The 15,565-nt window shown below is 39.0% G+C and overlaps 1 protein-coding gene across 16 annotated transcripts in view; it reads left to right on the top strand.

The window, feature by feature from the left end:
* LOC110203110 (SLAM family member 9-like) overlaps positions 1-15,565 on the top strand; it is a 75,913-nt gene that overhangs the window by 36,421 nt on the left and 23,927 nt on the right. For 8 of the 16 annotated variants that reach the window (XM_078156201.1, XM_078156205.1, XM_078156198.1 and 5 more), the window contains 2 exons: positions 4,147-5,273; positions 6,846-7,904. The exons of 2 other annotated variants lie outside the window; for them this stretch is intronic. Coding sequence is in view for 8 of the 14 variants with exons in the window: in XM_078156211.1 (XP_078012337.1) it covers positions 4,147-4,194 (48 nt within the window). In the remaining 6 variants the exon portion in view is untranslated. Of the gene's footprint in view, positions 1-4,143; positions 5,274-6,845; positions 7,905-15,565 lie in introns of those variants that run through there. 6 more of the 16 variants (XM_078156196.1, XM_078156210.1, XM_078156206.1 and 3 more) reach the window with 2 other exon arrangements.

Genomic DNA, 15,565 nt, shown 5'->3' with positions numbered 1-15,565 from the left:
TATTATCTATTTTTTATTTATTTTATTTCCAATTCATAGAACAAAATCAGCGTTTCTATAACAGTCCAATAAAAGAGATGACTGCACATGAAACTGCAAATCTACATTGTACAATTTGCTATTCCCTCCAAATATACAACAAAGTTATCTTGTAAATTTCTTTTTTTTTTTCCCTCCTCCCCCCATCCTAGAGATGGCTACCATTAGAAACAAATAGGCATATATATATATATATATATATATATATATATATATACACACACACACACACACACATATGCATATATGTATGTATTATATATGCACACACATATATATGCAAAATCATTCTATATATACTTTTACTTATAAGTTTTTTCTCTGGGTACAGATAGTGTCTTTCTTCCCAAGTCCATTATTTTTAATTTGTGTACTGATAGTAGTCAAAATGACTTAGTTGCTCAAAGTTATTCTTAAAACAATGTTGCTGTTACTGTATACAATGTTCTTTTGGTTCTGCTCCCTTTGCTCGTCATCATTTTGTGCAAGTCCTTCCATGCCTTTCTAAGATCATCGAGCTCATCATTTCTTCTAGCACAGTAGTATTCCATCACAACCATACACCACGACTTGTTCAGCCGTTCCTCAATGGTTGGGGATGCCTGCAATTTGCTATTCTTTGCCACCACAAAGAGAGCTGTGTTATAAACATTCCATTTACATTCAAAGTTATAATTACTATTTGTGAATTTCCCTACATCTTATTTTTACTATTTTCTTTCTCAGCCTCTATTTTTACCCTATCCCTCTTACCTTATCTTCTCTCCCCACCCTCCTATCCCCACCACTTCACCCATCCCTCCAAGAGTCCTTCCATCCCCTCTCCATACCCCCCAAACTCAATCCATACACCCTTCAAAATTTCCCCAGTCCTCTCCCCCAACTCTCCCGAATGCCAATCCACACACTCCTCTAAAAGTCCCTCCCCCCACCCTGTCACCCAGTTTTCTCACCTCTCTAAACGTTAAGAAGTATTCTATACCCTTCCGGCTGTACACATTGTTTCCTCTTCAACCCAGACGAGAGTAAGGTTTCAACATTACCAGTCAGGTTTTAACATTCCACCCCCCACCTGCTTCCTCTGTATTAGCTCTTTCTTTCATGCCCCATTTTTATAATATAATTGCTCCCTTTTGCCTTTTCTTATGCAATTTTGTTTTTTAGAATCACTCCATCATACACAACTCAGCCCCAACCTTTCTTTCAAACTACCTTAGTAATGATGACAGTTTAAGAATACTGATAACATTTTCATATATATAATAACTAAACAGTTTGACTTTAATGAGTGCCTTATAATTAGTCTTTAATGTTTTCCTTATATTTCTTCTGGATCTTTTATATCAAATTTTCCATTGAGTTCTGGTCTTTTTATTACAAATACCTGAAAGTCTTTCAGTTGTCAAATATTCATTTTTTTTTTCATTCAGGATTATATTCAACCTTGCTGGATAAGTTGTTCTTAGATGCAAACTCAGCTCTTTTGCTCTTTGAGATGTAATGTTCCAAGACCTACAGTCTTTTAGAGTAAAAACTGCTAGGTCTTGTGAAATCCTGACTGTATTTCCACAGTATTAAAAAAAATTTTTGTTCTTGTCACTTGCAATATTTTCTCCTTAACCTGGGAGTTTTCAAATTTGGCTATGACTTTCCTGTAAGTTTTCCTTCTGGAATCTATCAGGTGTTGAACAGTATATTTTATCTATTTCTACTTTACCTTCTTGTTCTAGAACTTCAGGTGAATTTTCTTAATACTTTCACATAACATTGCATCTAGATTCTTTTTTTTTATCATAAATTTCAATAGTCTGACAATTCTTATATTGTCTCTCCTCGATCTGTTCTTCAGATCAGTTGTTTTTCTAATGAGGTATTTCAGACTCTCTTCTATTTTCTCTAGCTCTTCTTCTTTTTTTTTTATTTCTTGGTGTCTTATAATGTTATTCAATTCTTCTTGCCCAATTCTAGTTTTCAAGAAATTATTTTCTTCCTTAAGATTTTGGACCTCTTTTTCCAGTTGGCTAACTTTCTTTTCATAATTTTCTTGGATTGCTTTCATTTTTTTCCTAATTTTTCCTTGAGCTCTCTTTTTTGATTTTTGAATTCCCTTTTAAATTCTTCCAAGAACTCTTTTTGAGCTTGTGACCATTTGATGTTACTCTTTGAGGTAAGAGTGACTTTTTTTTTACCTCATTATCTTCCTCTGAATATGAACCTAGATCTTCTTTTACACCAAAGTAGTTATCTATGGTCGGGTTCTTTTTCCTTTACCTACTCATTTTCATTTTGTTTTATTTTATTTTTAGCAGCTTATTATTATAATCAAGTTTCAATCCTGAGTTGTGGGTAATGTTGCCCTAGGCCTCAAGTCCTCCTTACTCTTATTTTCTGAAATCTATCCCCAGTGCTCAACTGTACTCATTGGACATCACTCCTCCCTGCCCATAGCCACAGCTAGGGATCACATCTGGTCAGCAGCATTAGGGTTGGCTTCCAGAAACAGCAAGGGGTCCTTCAATCCTCCTGCAATCCACTGTCTGCTCTTCTTTAGATGAAGTCTGTGAGGTGAAAGTTCCTGAGGCTTTGAAGTAATTTCTTGAACCCTTGAGTGAGGTGAAAGTTGAGGTGAAATTTCTTGAGGCCTAAATCTGCTTCCTGACAGAGCTGCCCCAAGGCCCACTGTTTGTTGATTCAATGTGGGCCTCTAGGTGTCTACATTTCCCTCAGGCTAAACCTCAGCCCCTAGAGGACCTGTCTTTTCTGAGGTCCTCTCAAGTCATCTTAGGAAGACAACTGCTCTACCCCATTATTTTTGCTGCTCTATATTCACTTTGTGAAGATTTTCTGTTTGTGGAGGAAAACTGGAAAGCCTGGAAATGTCTGACCTACTTCACCATCTTCCCAGAATCTCGTTATAGAGGTATTATCTATTGATGGTTATAAAATATTCCAAATCCATTGCCCCATTTAACCTTCACAACACTCTTGTGAAGCCAGTAGTACAAAAATTATTACCTCCATTTTACGAATGAGAAAACTGACACTCAAGGCAAATGATTTGCCTGAAGCCAAACAGATAATAAGTGAGTGGGTCAAAATTAGAGCTCAAGCCTTCTGACTCAAAGTTTGGTGCTTTTCCATTGGACTAGCTGCTTTGTCTATAATGCTTATTGTGAAATGCCTATAGATTTCCACCTTCTTGGTTAAATGCAATGTAGCCCCAATATACTACATAGGACCCATGTTTATATCATCTTGTGGGAAGGGCTTCTGATTACAATTAGAGAATATTATGAAATCTGTTCTATGTGAACTTAGGGAAACTGTCCACAGTGTCATCACAGGGATCAGTCTTGGAAAAGGAGGTTGAGAAACTATATGTGCTGCAACCTCAGCAATCATATTGCAAAGAAAGATGGAAAGTTTTGTAAAAAATCCCCCAAGCAAAAGCAAAACAAAAAGAAACCTTTTCTTCCCCACCCTCAGTGTTATCTAAAGAATCTGGTGAAGAGAACAGACTCTTCAGCCAACTTCCATTTTATTATATGGCCTTGGATAAATTATCTCCCCTCTCTAGTCTTGGTTTCTCCATCAATAAAATGGGATCAATGGTAGTCTGTGACATTGATGGAGACTGCATTTGTTAGTGTGCTGAGGTCTTAAGAAGCCCACGGTTCCCTAGTCTTAGGTTCATCTTCTTGGAATTTATTCATAGAAGAACTGGAAAAAGTAAGCTAGTCAGTAACCAAAATTGTCTTTAACAATTGAAATGAATGTTCAGAAGTGAAGAGATTCATTAACTTCATCAGAACACACTTGGGGATGTTGATAAAATAACTTAAATCAATAGAGGGCCCTGAGTTTCCAGTCTACTGTCCATCTGATTTCTATCTAACCCCTCTTGTTTTGGCTACATGACCAGCTGATCTTATTTTCCAATCACACATTTCCTGGTTGATCTTTTACTTCTTCAGCTACACATCCCACTTGTCTATGCATTTTTCCATGTTTTATATTTCTCTTGCTATGAAGGGCCAAGTGGGGTCAGAATTACATTGCTCCTGCTCTCTGTTAATATTCCATGTGTCTTCCTCTTCCTTTCAGCAGAAGGCAGCCACGCTTCTTGAAACATCTGCTTATGACAAACTCATTTAAGGAACCAGGCAAGAGTATCACTTCATTTCTCCAGACCTCAGTTTCCTCATCTATAAAACAAGGGGGTAGACTGGATGAGCTGAGGTTCCTTCCAGTGCTTAATCCTTTTATCCTATGATTTCTGCCTCCCTCTGCCTTTCCACTCCAGCAATGAAATGATGGCAGACTTTCCCATGAGGATGGTTACCCTCCGTATGACAAGAAGCCCAGCAACTTTTCTAGCCAGGTAAAAGCAGATTCTGGACATGGATATTCTCCTCACCAACTCTTCAGAAATAAACCACGATATCTAGGTTCTACTGCTAAAGTAAAGTCTTCACACCCAGAAATTAAGTCAAGTAGCATCTCCTCAATGCTGGGCCAAGATATATTTCAGAAACATGGCTTATAGAATGACTTTTTCTTCGTTAAATTAACTGATGGGGGCAAGAGATTTAGAAGATTTAGAAGAACTGGATTTAGAAGAACTGGAAGCTGCTCCCCCATTGAGAAGTCCATGAAAGCTGGGGGGCCAAGAAATCATCATTTTCCAGTGGAGACTTCAGGCTACTGTGGGTTGCAGCATCCCACTCCCCCTATCTTCACTATGCACTCTCATTTAGATGCCTTGCCATCTCTTACTCCTACCCATTCAATGAGAAAAGTAGGAGGACTGGTCTTCTCCTCCCTGAGCAGTGCCAGCTCTGGGTCATCAATGGACCTGCCTTCCTTCTTCTCATTCTTTGAAATCCACTATCATTTCTAATTGCTTCTATTGACTAGGGTTCCTAGGACCCATTCCCACCTTACTTAGTGACTGCAGAACCTGACATACATTCTTCTTCTTCCCTTCGGACAAAGGCATCCCCTTCAGAGACTTTGATATCCTATCAGTAAGCCTTTGCATACGCTAGCCTCATGTTTCCTCAGCCTTCATAATTGTAAAGACCTCCTCTCCTTCGAATCGATCATGCGTTTCTCCTCACCTTTGTGTTGTTAGACTTCATCAAGGTAGCACTGGAAAAGTAAATGAACCTAGAAGTTGAAAAGGACTTGAATTAAGCACCTACCTCTGCCACTTACTACCTCTGCAATCATAGGCAAGTCTCTTTGCACCTCTATTTCCTTGTCTGTAAAATGGGGGATAAGAATAAATGTAGTTCCTACTTCACTGGGTTGTGGGAGGATAAAATGAGGTTAATTTATGCATAATGTAATAATCACCGGGAAGCCCTTGATCTACTAGACTGGGGTAACTCCCATGGAGCTGGGTATGTATGCTGTCAACCCTGGCTAAAGGACTTGCATGACCAGAAGTTTGTGGTTAGTTGTGCCCCTTTGATTGCGGGCTGTACCTAGAGGATTGGCTGCTGAGCCAAGAAGAGCCACCCTCTCTGTGGACTATTAGGAATGAGGAAAGACTGCTTTCGATAAAGTTGTTGCGAGGCTCAAATATGATAGTATATGCCAGTGCCTGGCATCTAGAAATGCTTATTCCCTTTCTCTTCCTTTCTGGCCTCTTTTGAGGTAACCTCTTTGTCAGGACATAGCCAATACTAGCTCTCCCTTGGACTTCCAGTAAGGAGAGGGGATTTCTTTCCCTCTCCACCCCTCCAACCCTAACAATAGTAATGGGATCTACAAAGCAGCAAGAGTCTACATGCATGCCTAGCTCCATGGGAACTCCATGATGGGAGTTCATCAGATCAAGGAATTCTCCTGATCACGCCTGCTGCAAATGGAAAATATTTTACAAACTATAAAGTGCTATGTAAATCAGATATGTTATCTCAAGCTTGAGGTTCCCCCCTTTTATCTCTATCCACTAAAAAGCTTTATACCCTAATCAGAACTTAGTTCAGGCAAGCAGGCTACAATTGCCACCCCTGCCCAACTTCATTCATTCAACAAGTATTTATTAAGTACATACTATGTGCCAGGCTGTTAGCTGTAAGAAATTACAAAGATAAGACAGCCCTTTTTGTATTTTCTCAGATTTGGACTCTCTAGTCAATAACTTCAATAAAATCCTTACTACCACCATAGACTACCTCTCCCCTTTAAGCTTTTGCCATGTTTTTTAGACCAACCTGATCCTAGAACACCCCTTCCTATCCTCTGCTTTCTTAATTCTGTTTGAAGTACAGATTGTATAAAGCATAAACTGATCAAAATCAATCAGTCAAACAATAAACATTCAGTCAATAGCCTATGAGAGATTCTGAGAAGACACATACCCTGTCTTCAAAGTACTTTCAGTCTAATGTGGGAAGACAGGGTACACCATAAAAAGTTAAATAGTTCTCAGGTTGCAGAGACTAAAAAGTTAAATAATTCTCAGGTTGTAGAGACAATCAGTCCATTGGGACTTTGGAGAAGAGTAAGGTCAGTGTGGGTTGAAAAGGTCAGGAGAAACCACAGAGGAAGTAAAACTTTCAACTGGACCTGGAAATGGAGGTGGGCTTGGAATAAACCAAAAAGGGGTGACAGGCATGGGAAACTGGAGCAGGGGTGAGCACGCTCTGTTAGGGACAATAACATGATAGTCTGACTGAAGCAAGAGGTTCACAAAGGGAAACAGTGAGAAATGCAAAAGAAAAAGAATGCTGAGACCAATTCATATGAGGCCTTCAGAGATAACCTAAGGAGTTTGGGCTCTATTTTTTTTTTAGGCAAGCCAGCCTAGCTGAAGTAGCAGAGCACCATAAGGGAGAGACAGGAGGCAATATGTGCTAGAAAAATCAAACCACCACCACCATCACCACCTTCACTACCATCTCATCTCAAACTCAATTGAGACAACTCAGGATTCTGAACCCAAGAGCCTTTGAAATAGTAGTGCCCCCCCAACCACTGAACCAGCTTCCAGACCAGCCCCTATGATCAACTGCTACCAATAGGAAGATAGACACAGGAGTCCTGGAAGTGGAGATGCCCCCCAAGCCACCAGTCCTGCTTCTGGCCCAGCCCTTAAAGTCACCCTCTGGGAAAGCAACTCCTTTGCAGAAGAGGCCGGACAGCCACCTGAATTGCCACACATAGGGAAAGGTGACCTAGGCTAACTGAGGCAGCAGGGTACCCTGGGAGAGATATAGGAGGCAGCAAGTCAAACCACTACCACAACCTTGACCATCATCTCCCTTCAGACCCCAGTGGAAACAACCCAGGAGCCCAAGAGCAATGCTTCCAGCCCAGTGCCCTCAGCCATCATTCTGAAAAGCAGATCCTGTGGAGGTGCAGCCAGGCAACGGCTCTGCTGGCTGCTACATCCACAGCTATTAAAGACCGAGGCGAGAAAATTATGGGTACCAAAGTCCTTGGTATTGTCAAATGGCTCAACATTAGAAACAGATATTATTTTATTACCTGCTCTCCCACTGCCCCTTAAGGACCTTTCCATCTGATACAGGTAAAACCTTCCATATGTACTGTCTCACCCACTAGAATATGAGCTCCTGGAATTGATGAACTCAATACAGATTGAAGTATATTTTTAAATTTTATTTTCTTTATGTTTATTATTTTATTTTGTGTTTTCTTTAATGACATCGCTAATATGGACATATGTTTTATATGACTTCATATGTATAGTCAATATCAAATTGCTTGCCTTCTCAAGAAGGAGTGTAAGGAGAGAGAGAATTCAGAACTCAAATTTTTTTAAATGATTGTTAAAAGTTTTTTACATGTAATTAGTAAATATTTAATGAAATAAAATAATTTTAAATGGATTGTGAGTTCCTTGAAAGCAGTGCTTTGCACATTGTAAGGGCTTAATAAATGATTTTTTTCATTCATTCATTAGCCAGTAGACACTCACCATTATATAAATGACTACCAAATTTTCTGTCTGACACTTCTTCTGAGCTCTAACTGTACCTCCAGCTGGCAAAAGAACATCATTAACTGGATGTTCCACCAGCACCTCAAATTCTGCCCAAAATGAAGCTCATTATCTTTCCCCAATAAACCTACTCCTCTCCCTGATTTCACTATTACCGTCAATAATGTCATGATTCACCTTATCTCCTATGCTTGAAACTTTGCTGTCTTTGACCCTTAACTCTGCTATACCTCTTATGCCCAAATTGTCACTAGTTTATATGGATTCTATCTCTACAACAGCTCTCACAATCATCTCTTTCTTTCTGTCCCCCTACCACCATAGCCATTATGCAGGCTCCTATTACTTATTACCTTCCTAGATCTTTGCCAACAGCTTACTAAAAGATCTTCCTATAGCCATTCTCTCTTCCTTCTTAATCTTTTTTGTGTGTGTGTGTCATGGACCCCTTTAGAGGTCTGGTAAAGCCTCTGGTATCCTTCTCAGAATAATAGTCTTAAATGTATAAAATAAAATACATACGATTATAATGAAAACCAATTTTATTGAAATACAGTTTTCATAATATTTTAAAAATAAGTTCACAGACCCCAAATTAAGAAGCTAAAGTAATCTTCCTTATACATAGTCACATTGTTCCTCTGCTCAGAAATTGTCCCTGGCTCCCTATTACCTACCCAACAAAGTTCCAAATCCTTTGCCCTTGGCCCTCTACAATCTGGGACCACCCTAACTTTCTAACCATATTCCATATTATTCTACTCCAAGTACTCTATACTCCAAGTACTCTATATTGGACTATTTTCTATCCCTTGCCTTCTCTCTCTGCCCTTCCCCTGCCATGCACTATGCTTTTCCACTTTTATACCTTCAGTCATGCCATTTTCTATATGTGAAATGTCCTCTCTCCTCTCTACCTTTTTAACTATCTCTCATGGTCTAACTCCAATACTACTCCTCCCAGTATGCTTTCACTGATCCTGCAAATCCATAATGATCTTTTCTTTCATTTTTCACATAGAACTTTGTTCTCTACCTTTCTAACACACTTGTCATGTAATGTAATTGTCAGCATTTGTGTCTTACCACTCTTCCCCCATGAGACTGTGCTGTTGTTTGTCCTTTGTTTTGGAAGAAGACTAATGATATCACAGGGTAATGCCTTGACCTGAATCTTAATTGGATTTAAACGAGGCAGAGTTGCACTAAGTCCATAGCCTCACTCTCTTCCATAGTCATCAAAATCCAATGGCAAGACTGGATAGTCAAGAAGACTAGAGTTGGCCTGGGATTTAGTAGATGACCTTGGCATCTTCAATGTCCGAACAAGCTCTCCACAGCACCTGCTTCAGCCAACTTCGCGGCCATTGGAACAAATTGTTCTTATCTACCCATTCTGCTGGAGAGGAAATCTTCACGTGCTTGGGGTAGACATCCCCCTAACTCACTGATGGGTTCAAGGCCTGTCGATGAAACTACAAACTTTGTGAAAATAAGGACTATGTCTTATCCAAATTTTGTTATCTTTATAACCTAGCTCAGGATTCCATTCTGTATACAAGGTGTTTAATGTACCTGTTGAATTGAATTGAATTATCAAAGTAATGTTTTAGGAAAATTAATTTGAAGAGATGGAAGTACATAATGGATTGGGAATATAGAAAATTCAGAGTCTGGAGTCCTCTAGGAAACCAATTATTATTATTAATCCAAGCATGAGATGATGAAGGTGATCCACATTTAAATGGAAAAGGAGACTTTAAGAAAATCAGGGGGCTTGGTAACTTGGGGCCAAGGACTAGGGAAATTATCAGTGACTCAAAAGTTTCAAGCTAAGATGATGATGCTATTGGTAGAAATAGGGAAATGATTGGGAGAAGGGGAAAGTGGTTTGGGTGACAAAGATAATAAGTTTTCTTTCAGATGTGCTAAAGTCACAGCAGAAGTCAGATGGAAATGTCTATCAGTGGAAGAATGGAGGCTACTGCTTTCTTTATACAAAGTGCAAAATAATCCCACTAACTCCTTATTTAATGGACAAGAGGGAAATGTGCCTTCTAAGAATTTTCAAGATAACTGGAACTTACCCTTTGAGAGGGCTAAACTTTTCCAAACTTTTTTTTTATTAAATCTTTTATAAGATTGTAGAAACTGGAGTTGGAAGAGACCTTAGAGATCATTTATATGTGCCCATTCCTTCTTCCCAGGGACATTTTATCATAGTCCTCCTTACCTGTCAGATGATTATCACTGGTCACAACACCTGTTTTGAGGCCTGCATCTTTCTGCCTTTCTTCTGATTGACTTCTAATAATCTATTATGATTTGATAAATCAGAAAACTGGAGTTGTCAGAATTATGTGTAAATTAGAATTGTAAATGCTGAATGTCAGCCTGAGGTATAAAGGTAAGAGTTTTAGTAGAGGGTTTTGTGACTACCCTTTTTTTAGCTCAACTATTTTTTACTTGCTTCCTGATTCTTTGCTAACTGAGGCTGATAATATATCTAACTTTAGGATGTCTGAGCATGTACCCTCAGAATGGACAGCTGGGAAGGGGAAGAGAACTGGTCAGAGTGAAGGATAAGACGAGGCTAGGAAAGGTTTCTCCCCCTCCCCCAGTGCAAGGAAAAAACAAGCTCTTCTCAAAAAAAAAAAGGGGAGACTATGAGTCGTTGGAGAAGAGAACTTGAAACATTAAGGACGAACAGGGTGGAAAGTAAGCCCCTTAGAAAGAGGAGGGAAAAGGAGAGCTTCCTACTGCCTTTTGTGAGTCACTGTTGTCTCCCTCCCTCTATTTTCCCCTCCATTTTCATAGTCATGCATTCCAGTATGAGAAAGGAACATCTTGGCCCACCACTAGCACCACGGAGTCACAATCTCCACTGCACAGAAGGCTCAGTGGTTTCACTGGGGACTCTCAAATGCTTTGAGGTGGAAAGCAGTGGTGGGGGTGGAGTGGAAGTGCCTCCATATATGGTGACCCATCTGTTCAAGCATTATTTATCTGCAAACTGTGCTCAATGCACAAGCCAAACATGATCCCTGATACAGGGTACCCAACTCTAGCCCTGGTTAGAAAAATTTTTTTTTCATTTGTTTACCCTCCTGTGAGGCTTAGATATAACCAGTTTAAATTATCATGGGGGATGGGAAAGGCAGGAAGGAAGGAAGAAAGAAAGCTCTGGTCTTGAGTGATTGCCTGAAAGACAGTTATATCAAAGCTGTGATCATCAACAGCCCCCAGATCAGAAGGCAGGGTCCTGTGAGCTTGTGTTTTCAGAGATCAGCAAAACATACCATTCCCTTGAAAGGACATTTAAAAAAACCAGTAACAATAACAAACATTTACTAAGTACTGTGCAAGGTGCCAAGGGTTCAAAGAATAGTTTGGGTTTGTTTGTTTTTAATGTCACAGTTACAGGGTTTACAATGCATGAGATGAAAAAAAAAACCAGAAAATTGTTTAGCCTTGTTTACCCCATTCCAGAAACTGAAACCCAAATAACACTGTAAGACCTGTTACTGATAATGACACCTTACTTTTATGTGGTCTCTTTCTTTTGAAGAGCTCAAACTGCCTTTTTCCTCTCTCTATCATCTCATCATCTTCACAGCTCTGTGGAGATGGTAATAGAGAGGAAAAAGGACATTCTTACTACCCCCAGTCTATAAAAGGGAAAACTGAGGCACAGAGAAGTTAAAAAGCTTAGACAGAATAACAACTCTGAGTCGGTCTTATCTCCACAACTGAGACAGGGCTCTCCTAATTTTCCATCATACATAATAAGCCATATTTATAATTTAGAGAGCATTTCCCTCACAACAAGCCTGTGAGGTACAAGTATTTTTTCCCCATCTTACAAACTCAAGGCAGCCCAGAGAGGGTCACAGAATCATGGAATTTGAAAGTTGAAAACTTCCTTAGCAGGCATCTAATCCAAATCCGCACACAAAAGACATCCGGCACTGTAACATATCCTGCAAGTGGTCATGCAGCCTCTGCTGGGAGAAACCATCAGCTCTGAAGGCAGCCCATTCCATTGTCGGGCAGCCCTCAATGATTAGGAAGCTTTTTCCCTAATAACAAGACTTAATTGGTCCTATTTGAAATTTCTACCCATCGTTCCTCATTCTACCCCAGTAGCAAAATGTCTAATCAGTCTTCAACATGATACTCCTACAAATATTTGAAAATAGATATCTCTTTCTCCAGTCTTCTCTCCTCCAGGCTACACCCTCCCTTTTCCTTTTTGGCTGACCCTCACATAGCACAGACTCAAGGCCATTTTCATTTACTCTCCTATTACCAGTGGCCTTCTTAAAATGTGACTCCCAGAAATGAACAAAATATTCCAGATGAGGTCTGACAAGGACGGAGTACAGTGGAACCATCACCTCCTACATCCTAGAAGCTATACCTCTTTTAATGTCATGTAATATATTTTATCCATTATAATCTAAGATGGATTGAGAACTAGGAGGGACCTCGGGGATCATGTTGAACACCTTCATTTTACATATGAAAGAATTGAGGGCCACAGAGATTAAGTGGTTTAGTATTGTGGTTAATCAGTCAATAAATATTTATTAAGCATCTATTGTGTGCCAGACACCATACTAAGCACTGGGGGTACAATGAAACCTATGATTGCTGGATCATAGATTTAGAGCTGGAAATGGCCCTAGTCCCCTTTATCCAGCTCCCTCACTTTTTATAAATAAGGGAACAAGCCTAGAAAGATTAAGTGACTTGTCTGAGGTCACATAATAGTAAGTAACTGAGCTGGTATTTAACTCAGGTCTTTTTTTTTTAAAGGAAATTCTTTATTTTACTAATACTATTCCGACCTTCATTGATTTGCAATGTCTTTTTTTTTTCAACATTTATAAACAATTATCCTACATGACGTCCAGGAAATGCAATAGTCAGAATCTTTTTTTTCACAGTTTCAGAGAAGCCAAATAATCCCTAAATTTTCTCTCCTTTCTCTGTCTTCAAGGTCCATCATTTCTCTTTATGCATTTTTCAAATTTTTTCTAGTTGTTTGATTTCCAGGGCTTATTTTTCTTCTTTTTCTGTTGTCCTTCTTCCATGTTGTCCTCCAGTGAAATCATTTCTAATATAATAATTTGAATAGTTTCTGTGGATGTTTCCAAATGATTGAGTTTCATCATCATGGTGTCCTGAAATGTTTTAGTTACACTCAACTCTCTCTTTACTTGATTTTGGGATGTTTTTACTATTTTCAATTCTGCCTTCAGTTCCTTCAGTGTGCTTATTATCCATCATATTGTGTCCTGAGGGATTTTGTTCTTGGTGTTGTTTGACTATATTTCTCTTAGAGAGTTTCTAGCTCCCCTTAATACTCTGGGACTTTTTTTTTTATTGTATATACATGTTCATTCATTTGTTCACTCATTTCTTTCAATGTTTCAAAAAACTTATTTTCTTTGAAGGTTCTAGTAACTTTGCTTCTTTGAGGACACTTCAGCTACTATTATGAGGGAGGGAGTCATTGAGGGTATCTCTCCTGAGATCTCTCACTCTTCTGTCTTCCTAGAAGCCTTCCTTAACATCCAGTCCTTCTCACTCCAAAGTCAATACTGTTTCCAGTACCCATATTGCCTCTCAGGAGGAAAAAGGAGTCCCACATAGGTGAACTTTGGAATAAATCTAAAGCAATAGCCATAGATCTTTATGATCTCCTCTTAATTAGCAAGTGGCAACTTATACAAAATTTTTCAAAATTGTTCCTAACCATTATTATACAGGAATAAACTTCAATTGGTCTAATGAAAATGCAGGTGCCTAGAAAATAGGAAAAATGCACCTTACCTCTCTCATCTCTCTTTATAAATATTTAAGTACCCAATATGTCCAAGGGACTGCAATAGGAACAGCAATACAAGAATGAAAAAGGACACCTTAAAAGATAATATGTCCCTACTCTCAAAGGGCTTCAAATTTCAGGAATAGGGTATATACAAATATACAACTACAGCCAGGTGTTGCAATGGATAGAGTGCACAACTTGAAATTAGGAAGACCTGAGTTCAAATTCTGCTTCAGACACTTACTAACTGTGCCACCCATCCCAGGCAAATCACTGAACCTCTGTCTGTCTTAGTTGGCTCATCTGTGAAATGGGGATTATGATAGCACTTACCTCCCACAGTTGTTATGAGAATACAATGAGATCATGTTTGTAAAGCACTTTGCTCTTTTTTTCATTTAGTATTGTATTTTCCCAAATTACATGTAAAAACAATTTTCAACATTCATTTTTAAAATTGAATTTCAAATTCCCTCCCTTTCTCCTCACCCCTGTCATTGAGAAGGCAAGCAATTTGATATAGGTTTTGCATGTGTAGTCATGCAAAATATATTTCAGTATTAGTCATGTTGTAAAAGAAAACATAAACCAACATAAAAACCCAAGAAAAATAAAGAAAGTAAAAAAGTATGCTCTTCGATCTGTATTCAGACTCCATCAGTTCTTTCACTAGGGATGGATAGCATTTTCCATCACAAGTCCTTCCGATAAGTCTTGGATCGTTGTGTTGCTGAGAATAGCTAAATCAGTCACAGTTGATCATCTATAAAGCACTTTGCAAACCATAAAGCATTATAGAAATGTTTGTTGTTGTTGTTGTTGTTACTTATACTGTGCTTTAAGCTAGAAAATTCATCAGTACTTTTAAAAAGATCAAACAGAGAGTCTTGAAAACACCGAGAACTGGAAATCAGGTAGGGTCATATGGAAGAAACGGTTCTTGGAAAAGGGAAAGGATGTCAATAGATAGGCTTGGAAGGGTCCATTCCAGGAATGTAAAATGTCATGTGGTGGTGACAGAATAAGACTGGGAAACAATGAGTAATTTGGCTGAAGCGGAGAAAATTGAAAGGAAGTAGTTTGGCTGTGTGAAGCAAAGAACCCTAAAATTAAATTGGAGAAATAGGCTACAGGCAAATTTTGAGCGGCTTAGAATGCCTGGGCATGGCATTTGTCTTATTCCATAGACAATGGGAAAGAATTGAAGAGTATTGAGCAGAAGGAATAAAGTGATCAAACTTATGATTCAAGAAGATTACTTTAACAGTAGAATGTCAAACAGAGAGGCTGGAGACAGGAAAGCCCATTAGAAGGATACTATAGTGGGTCAGGCCAAAGACGAGGAGGGACTCAACTAGGGTGGTAGGACAGGAAATGGAAGGAAGGGAGTGGAGGAAAGAGATACTACTGAGGCAGAAGTGACAGGAGTGGGTGCTAGGGAGTCAGAAAGAGGAATAACCACAAGGTTCCAAGCCTGACTGACTTAGTGAATGCTGGTGACATCAGTAGAAATAGAAAAGTTGGAAGGAGGGGCCAGGTCTAAAGGGAAAATATAGTTCAACTTTGGACACATTGGATTTGAGGTTCTGGCAAAGGGGAGATATCTGGGAGATAACTGGAAATGCAGATAAAGGTTGGGACTACATGGATAAAACTCAACATCAGTGGGTTCAAAACCTGGCTCTGCCACTTGCTGGTAAACAAATTGTTAA

Source organism: Phascolarctos cinereus, unplaced genomic scaffold (genome assembly GCF_003287225.1).
Source record: "Phascolarctos cinereus isolate Bilbo 61053 unplaced genomic scaffold, phaCin_HiC Scaffold_5;HRSCAF=322, whole genome shotgun sequence".
NCBI lineage: Eukaryota > Metazoa > Chordata > Mammalia > Diprotodontia > Phascolarctidae > Phascolarctos > Phascolarctos cinereus.
This window is presented reverse-complemented; position numbering and strand designations above follow the sequence as displayed.